Source organism: Triticum urartu, chromosome 3A, assembly GCF_056163025.1.
Source record: "Triticum urartu cultivar PI428250 chromosome 3A, HENAU_Tu73, whole genome shotgun sequence".
Classification (NCBI taxonomy): Eukaryota; Viridiplantae; Streptophyta; class Magnoliopsida; order Poales; family Poaceae; genus Triticum; species Triticum urartu.
Window position 1 is genome coordinate 439,241,460 of NC_141875.1, and position 8,664 is coordinate 439,250,123.

Consider the following 8,664-nt stretch of genomic DNA (forward strand, 5'->3'; position numbering starts at 1 on the left):
GAAAGAACGGGCCATGGAAGAAAAGTTATGCCACGACAACATTTTTTGCCACCACAATAATAGTATTTTGCTGAAATCTACTTTTGCTGAAACGGCTGCCACGACAACATTTTTGGCTGAACCTGCGCGAAGACGATGTAGTCTTCTCCAACTAAAGGGTCTATGCCATATCCCACTTTTACGAACTATCTAAAATGTTCATCCCTTTTATTTACACCCTTTTTTTATTGCAAGGTAGTCATGATTAATGCCTGTGGACACGTCAGGATGTGTTCGCGGACAAGGATAAGTGTAGACACCCCGCACGCACCAAATTTTGACAAATATGTGTAGATCAATAGCAATTCAATCATACATTTACTCTAGGAAAGATGTTTAACAATCTGAAAGATGTTCAACAAGTTTTTAAATTCATTGATCCCACAAGCAGCCCTCATCTTAAGTTTTCTCGCCTCGAACTTGATGAACTTCTTCATAGGCCTTGATTGATCCAATTGCCATGTCTATTAAGCTTCATCCAGTAATGCATCATTATGAAGGGCTTCTGGACTACACAATGACATGATCAACAAGTTGTAACATTGAGCAAATCAATGAAATATGTTTGTGTCCGATTTGCAAGAAAATGAATGCGTGAATGCGTCCGCGAACAAATAAGGGTCCAAGTTGGATGGGAAACTACATCCGAACAGGTCGATCCAGACGTTTGCATGCTATTTGAGAGTCCGCGTTGGAGATGCCCTGAGGAACTAAAGCCATTGAATGAGTTTCATTTAACCTCCTCATGTATCACCAGTTGATGGAGGGGGAAATCTACAACGAGTTTGCGAGCAAGATGGTCGTGGCGCCTATGGTCTCTAAGGACCCGAACTTCATTGACCAATAGCGGGCGCTCTACGAGCCCGTGCGTAGCACTCGCGTCAGCTACAACACGATCACGATAGAGACATGCGCGGAGGTAATGCAGACGATCGCGGACGAGAACATGGTTGCCTACATCGGTAGCTCCACGTTGTTCGCGGTGCCCACATTATTGGTGTCGGGCCGCAACAACCATGAGGCCAACCCGTCCACGTCGATCGTGGATCTCACCTCGATCAACAGTAGGATATGGAAGACAGACGAGGGCCACCAGACGTAGAGAAGAACAGTAAGTCCAACACGGATGCCTCCACGGTTGGCGAAGATTCATACTAGGTTAACTTTTGTTATGTAAATAAATTGTCATGCCCGCTTTTGTTTAATGAAATATGTCAAAAATGTGATGAATTTTTTTTTGAAAGAAAAAAAGTGATGGTGGGCTCGGTTCCTATATCAATGTTCACAAACGCACCCAAACTAAACACACACGCGTCTATACATGGGAGTATGTCAGGTTGGGCCTAAAAAAGCCCGGTGCTGAAAACCCAGGACCGAGCCCGGCCCGACCATCAGGCCTAATAAATCAGGCCCAAGCCTGACATGGCCCGGTCTGCCCGACCCGGCTACGGCTAAAACCTGTCTTTTACGAGCCTGGCCTGGTCTGCCCGGCGGGCTCAATTTCCAAGCCCAAGCCCAGCTCGATGACACAATCAGGCCCAGCCTGGCCCAGGATTTTCGTGTCGGGCCATCCGGGCCGGGCCGCCCATGGCCTCTCGGCTCGCTTCCTCGCCACCCGCTCTCCAACCCAAGGTCGGACCGCTCCTCGGACATCGCGCCCGCCCTTTTCGCTTAAACCCAAAGCCATCGCCAACCCATAGCAGCAGCAACTGAACTAAACACACCACAGTGCCCGCCGCGGCCCTATTCTACCTGCCCGTACGTTTCTTGTTCCACGGCCGAATATCACAGGTCGTAGACTCACTCGCCATGGTGGCCGGGCGTGTCAAGGCGGCCATGGGCTCCCACAGCAGCCCCAGGGCGCCCAAACCGCCGGCGCCGGCGACGACGGCCCCCGCCGAGGGGTACGCACACACGCCGGCCCGGGTTCCCTCGTCGTCAACGTCATCGCCCGCTCCGTGCGGCTCGGCGTCCAAGGCGTCCGCGTTCGCGCGGTCCTTGGGCGCTTACTTCCCGCGCTCGTCGGCGCAGGTGCAGCCCGCGCGCGCGCCGCCGGAGGTCGCCGGGCTGCTGCGCGCCATCGAGCAGCTCCAGGAGAGGGAGTCGCGGCTCCGCGTCGAGCTGCTCGAGCAGAAGATACTCAGGGAGACCGTTGCTATCGTCCCTTACTTAGAGGCCGAGCTCGCGGCGAAGAGCGACGAGCTCGAGAGATACAAGGAGTCCGCCGCGCGGCTCGAGTCCGAGAACATGCGGCTGTGCGCTGAGCTCGACGCTGCCGCGCTGGAGGTTACGAGCAGAAAGCAGAGGATTGTTCAAATGGAGAAGGAAATGGCAGAGCTGAGGAAGCAGCAGGACGCTGAGGACTGCTGCTCGTCCTCATCCTCGTCCAAGCCCTACTTGGCCGTCTCGTTGCACGCTTCACCACCGAGCTCTTCGTCATCCTCGTCCACGTCGACCTCACCGACGGATTCAGGCTCGTCGTCAGACACGGCGGCCATGCGAAGAACCCGCGTGCCAGAGCTCTCGAAGCTGCCGCCGATACCTCCGCCACCGCCACCGCCACCGCGGCCTCAGCTGACGCCGGCACCCAGCCTGAGCATCAGCTCCGGCTCAATGGGCGTGTCCGGAAGCGTAGGCCCGCCACCTCCTCCGCCCCCGCCCCCACCGTCCAAGAGGACATCTTCGCCGGTGAGATCGGGTTCGTGCGTGAGGCGCGTGCCTGAGGTGGTCGAGTTCTACCACTCGCTGATGCGAAGGGAATCCAAGAGGGACGGAGGGAGCGGTGCGGACGCAGCGAGCGGCGGCGGCGCGGCGGCGACCAGGGACATGATCGGTGAAATCGAGAACCGGTCGGCACACCTCCTCGCGGTACGCAATACCACTACAGAGATTGACATTTTTCTTAAGCTGGAATCATTGGAGGGAACGTTCTCTTAACCTGTGGTAACTTCTAAGAACCTCCTTTTGACATCACAACTGACTGAACTATTCATATTGGAGCTGCTGCTGAACAATCGCACAATGTTGCGTACGTGCATTAATGCATTTTTTAAGGGAGCGTACATAAGCAGTACTGGTTTCGTCTTTTCGGTTGGTATAGCAAAGGGTACAGGTGATTTTCGGTTGGTATAGTAAAGACTGCTTTAGACATGGACGTTAATTATTGGTGAAAACTGCAAGTGCCACACTGCAACCGCAACATGTACTGCTCCTTCAGAAAAACGGAAAAGTCGGTTTTTTTGCGTTTTCGAATTATGGATGCCACCCATTCCTTATTACAAAACGCCAAGGCATTGTAACGCAATAATTTCGTTAAGTTTTTTAACACCGGGGGTGGGGGTTGATGGCAGGAGTACATAAACTTCAATTGGTGTGTACCGTGACTACAGAAGACGGAGGCAGAAACAGCTGCACGGAATCCGAAGTGGGCATGGCTCGACGGGATCGAGCGATCGAATGCAGTGCATTTATTATTGCGGTGGATGCATGTGCGAATTACGGGCTCTGGTAGTTAATCCGAGAATCACTGCATTAGTGAGCCCGTGCCCGATGTGGATCGCCCGGACGTTGGTTAGCCTAGCCGTTGGAGTTATTTACGCTTGGAAACGGAACAGGGTTACTGTAGTACGTCGCTGGAATTGACAGAGAAACTGTGTGCTATGTTGTGGTGTGCAGATCAGGTCGGACGTGGAGACGCAGGGCGACTTCATCCGGCTCCTCATCAAGGAGGTGGAGGGCGCGGCGTTCGTCAACATCGACGGCGTGGTCAGCTTCGTCAAGTGGCTCGACGACGAGCTATCCCGCCTGGTGCGGCAGCAATGAATTCACTTGAGGTGCTTGTCCGGTGGTCAGCGGTGACGGCGGGTTGGTAACTGGGTGGTGGGCATGGTTGCGTTGCAGGTGGACGAGCGCGCGGTGCTGAAGCACTTCGAGTGGCCGGAGCAGAAGGCGGACGCGCTCCGGGAGGCGGCGTTCGGCTACCGCGACCTGAAGAAGCTGGAGGGCGAGGCGTCGTCGTTCCGCGACGACCCACGCCAGCCCTGCGCCGCCGCGCTCAAGAAGATGCAGGCCCTCTTTGAGAAGTAATAATCGTCAAATTCACTCTGCTGTTTCAGTACGGCGTTTTGTCATGCGGCAACGAACCAACAAGGGTGCGGCGTGCGTGCAGGCTGGAGCACGGCGTGTACAACCTCGCCCGCGTCCGCGACGGCGCCGCCAGCAGGTACGGCCGGTTCCAGATCCCGTCGGAGTGGATGCAGGACGCCGGGGTCGTCAGCCAGGTAACGTAGTGCAGTAACTAATTCGATCTTGGTACTCGTCTGAGTAGAGTGGTAGGACAGCAACCGTCTAGAGTTGCGAGTAGCTGAAGAAACGCACCCACACGTGATGCGACCTTCTCTGGTCACGGGGAGGGAGCGTACGTAGGTGGGTGCGCGGCGTATACTCCAGTAGGCAACAACAAGACGGGGATGGCGTATAGTAGGCAACAACAAGAAGGGGATCGATAGGCGTGGCATTTTCTTGTCTTGTGCTGTGGGTAGGGTGTGCACGTGAGTGTGGGACGGACGCGATCTCGTGACCATGCTACTGGCTAATTCGTTCGCTGCTGTCTCTAGAGCTAGAGAACAAGCCCATGACACCTCGGGGGCCGTGTCCTTGTGCGTAGCATAGGCACGCCTTGCCGGGCGGGATCGATCCGTACGCAACTAATTGTACTCGGCCATTCTCAAGACCAGTCCAGTCGGATCGGGTGTCCGATCTCGTTTTGTTTTGTTTTGCTGCTGCCTTGTTCGGCTCCACGAGTCTCTCTAGGAAATTAGCTGGAAACCCCATGAAATCCGTGTCCGAGCCCCAATTCATTGGATAATGTCCGATCTACAGCTACTCTCAGCATTGCACATGGGATTAATTCCCGATGGAGTGGAGGTTACTGTTTGGAAATTTTTATGCTACAATATTGGCCAGCCCATTAAGCACGTCGACCGGCTCGCTATCTAGGCTTGAACATTGACCTACAAAATTTTAAAAAAAGTTCATGAATTTTAAATTATCCATGAATTTAGAACCATTTAATTATTTTTTGAATAACACATTTAAAAGTGTTCTTGAATTTAAAAAAGTTTGTGAGTTTTAAACAAAACTTGGCAAACTCAAAAAATATTCATGAATTTAATATTTTTTGCGATCTTGTAAAAAAATCTAGAAATTTGAAAAGTTCACAAATTATTCGTTAATTTTAAAAAAAGCATGGATTTAGAAAATATTGCAAATTTAAAAAGAAATTTAAATTTAAACAATAAAAAAAATAAAAAAAAATTAAGACGTAAAAGCGAGTAAAAACCGATAGAAACCATACAAGAACCACTTTATACAAAAACTAGAAGAACCTAACCCATAAAAACCGAGTGAACCTTGTACCCAAAACAACTTCTGGGAATAGAAACATTTTGGGCCGGCCTAGTTCGCTAACACGGGAAAGGAACCTGCGCGCCAGTTACCGATTACAAAGGACCAACTCAAAGAAAAAAAGCGAACCAACCTGTGGTTGAGATGGCTAGGTGGACAGTGCTATCCACAACCCACCAGGGTTCAAATACTGGTGCTCGCATTATTCCTGGATTTATTTCAGGATTTCCGGCGATGCGCTTTCAGTGGGAGGAGACGTTCCCGTCGACGACGAGACGCCTACGGTGACTTCGTAAATCTCAAGATGATGTGCCGGCTCAGTCTTTCGGAGGTGCTCATAGGGGTAGGGTGTGCGTGTGTGCGTTCATAGGGGTGAGTGTATGCACGTGTATATGAGCGCTTGTGTCTGTACTGATGCTCGAAAAAAAAACTCAAAGAAAAAAAAGGAACTAGCGCCTTCGGTGATGAATAGGAAAAATGTGCCACCTCATTGCTCGGCATTAAGAGCTTCCTGTTGGTCGTGGGCCACCACTACATAGACAACGACATCGACCACCGACGATATTGTTAGGGCATAGAATACTACGCGGGCGCTAAGTCAGGGGCGCTAGGAATTAAATCCTGACTGATGTGACCGTTTTCATGTTATTCCTCCTGATGCTTTTTTAGCATCGACGCCCACCTAGGAGTCCACCACTTAGAAACCACGTACAAAATTCATCCCCTAGCGCCTACTCCTGGCGCCCATGCGCTTGAGAAAAAAAAATCAGGATCTTAAGCGCCTATACAATCACCGCTGCATTGAGGATGGTTTTAGGGCATCTTCAATGACGACTCGTAAATTTTGTCCCACACAGACCGGGTGGGGGGTAATCCGCGGACACGGATGCGGGAGATCGCTATCCAACGCTATCTACATATGTCCACCTCTATTAACTTAAAAAAAATAACAAATGTGATTTATAATAATTAGTAGTAGCAAACATTTACTAAGCACCTGGTTAAATGAGGCACTATAAGCGCCAAATAATCCTACTAGCTTTCGTAAAAGCTCCTACCTATTAATTCAAAGCTTCATTTATTGTTTGGCTTTGGCGGAAGGCTACTAATCCAATATTTTGAACTAGCTTCCGCCAAATGAGCATATGAAGAGAGAAAAGAAATGAAAAAAAAATTGTAAAACAAAGTGATTAGTGGTTTCTGGCAAATGCCAAGCATGCTATCCGTCAAATGCTAAAGCATGCTAAACCTACCATCAAACTGCAACAATGGCCTTTCGCGATCCGCACAGAGAACATGGATATGTGGTGCCTTTTGCTTTTGGTTGGTCAGGCGGATATCCGGACTTATGCAAACTACCCCATGTTTGTCTCCATTTTGTGGGAGAAAGTATGTCCGGACCACGTTGCGGACCGATACATGACCGCATTGAATGACTTCAATGCTCCGGACATATGCGGGCGGTTTGCGGCTCGGCGTTAGATATGCCCTTAGTGTCTAGGATTAAGGACGAATCGATTCTTTGGACCTCACCATTTGAGTATTATAATGCCGTGAGAGTGGGCATTTCGTTGGCCCGGTCATGCATGTTTATGTCTGAACTATTCTTAATCGATGAAAACATCAATCTTTTTGCCTTGTTCCAAAAATAATACTCCCCGAGTTCCATAATGTAGTGTGTATATATTTTTTGAAAAATCAAACTTTGTAAATTTTGTTCAAATTTATAGAGAAAAGTATTTATCTCTATAATATAAAATATATAAAATATGAAACTACATCTTATGAAGATTGTAATGAGATATATTTGGCATTCTGGATGTAAATGTTTTTCTCCTCGAACTTGATCAAAATTTGTAAGGTTTGACTTCCCAAAAAAAAATATACACTACATTGTTGAATGGAGAGGGTATATAATTGGATGGCCTCCAATGAATGTTTTGATTTACAGATCAAATTCCAATCCATGAAGTTAGCAAGGAAGTACTTGGAACGAGTTTCCTCTGAGCTTGAAGCCATCAAAGTCGGCCCAGACGAAGAAGAGTTGATGCTTCAAGGAGTACGATTCGCCTTCAGAGTACACCAGGTAGGGATATATATATAGTACTCTCTCCGTAAAGAAATATAAAAGCATTTAGATAACTAAAGTAGTGATATAAACATTCTTATACCGAAAATGCATAGGAGCTCTCGGGTGCTACGCCCCCTACATTCAAAAATAATTTAGTAATTCAAAAAAAGTCAAAAAATCCAGAAACTTTTTATGGAATCAAACATGACCAAGTATTGCACTCGTACAAAAAGATTAAACAGGGAATGACTATTATTGTATCAGGAATTAAAGATTTTCCATAAAATGCTAGATACAAGTACTATTCATGCTATATTGTCGTCATAAATTTGTCTTTTTTTCCCTGATGTTACCGAGAATCATTCATTGGCCAAATTTTTATATGAGTACAATACCTAGTCATATTTGGTTAAAAAATATATCCAGGATTTTTTGACTTTTTTTAAATTATTAAATTATTTTTGAATATAGGGGGGGTGGAGCACCCGAGTGCTCCTAATCCGCTTCCTTCTTATACGTATTTCTTTACAGAGAGAGTATTAATTATTGGCAGAAAAATACGGCATTGTTATCAATTGTGACCAACTTAAAGGAATACGTGTTCGTTGTTTCGTACAGTTTGCAAGCGGGTTCGACGCCGACACCATGCGCGCCTTCCAAGAGCTCAAGGAGAAGGCGTCCCTGTGCCGATTTCAGCGGCAAAAAACAGAGTAGACACATGCGGCAGCAAAGGCTCGTTGGGACCTGAGCATCTCCTTATGCCATGGTGTGCCACACACCATCTCGTGGTTGCTGTTAAGGTTGTTGTTCGTGTTGACAGATGTTTGTTCTTTCCCAGTAGAAATCTGTGTACACCGTTTCTTATTACGCTCCCCTGATGTTCCCTTTAGGGTCACAAGCAATTTGATTATAGTGTCACGTGATGTGAAAATTTAGCTGTTTGTGTGTGCCAAACTGGTGATGGATGATTTCTACCGCGTGGGATTTTATGTTTTTGAAACAAGGCAAGGGATTGCAGACGTACACCATGCCCTCGAGAGTCGAGACTCGAGCGGTGTCCGCATGCACTGCGCCTATGGCAAGCAATGAGAGAGGATCGGGACCTCCCTGATGCTGATGATGGTCTGAAGGATGCAGGGTCAGAAACT

The 8,664-nt window shown here is 48.4% G+C and overlaps 1 protein-coding gene across 1 annotated transcript; it reads left to right on the top strand.

The window, feature by feature from the left end:
• Positions 1 to 1,702: 1,702 nt before the first annotated feature.
• On the top strand, positions 1,703 to 8,451 carry LOC125544288 (protein INCREASED PETAL GROWTH ANISOTROPY 1). The gene is made up of 6 exons (XM_048707912.2): positions 1,703 to 2,907; positions 3,715 to 3,846; positions 3,940 to 4,121; positions 4,208 to 4,319; positions 7,397 to 7,531; positions 8,135 to 8,451. The coding sequence occupies exons 1-6, from the start codon at positions 1,849 to 1,851 to the stop codon at positions 8,228 to 8,230; spliced, it is 1,716 nt and encodes a 571-aa protein (XP_048563869.2). The 5' UTR covers positions 1,703 to 1,848; the 3' UTR covers positions 8,231 to 8,451.
• Positions 8,452 to 8,664: the final 213 nt, after the last annotated feature.

Excerpts from the sequence above, each read along its gene's own strand:
- LOC125544288 (XM_048707912.2), top strand. The coding sequence starts at position 1,849 with ATGGTGGCCGGGCGTGTCAAGGCGGCCATGGGCTCCCACAGCAGCCCC. Across the intron at positions 3,847-3,939 it reads ACGACGAGCTATCCCGCCTG|GTGGACGAGCGCGCGGTGCT; the intron begins GTGCGGCAGCAA and ends GTTGCGTTGCAG. Across the intron at positions 4,320-7,396 it reads ACGCCGGGGTCGTCAGCCAG|ATCAAATTCCAATCCATGAA; the intron begins GTAACGTAGTGC and ends TTTGATTTACAG.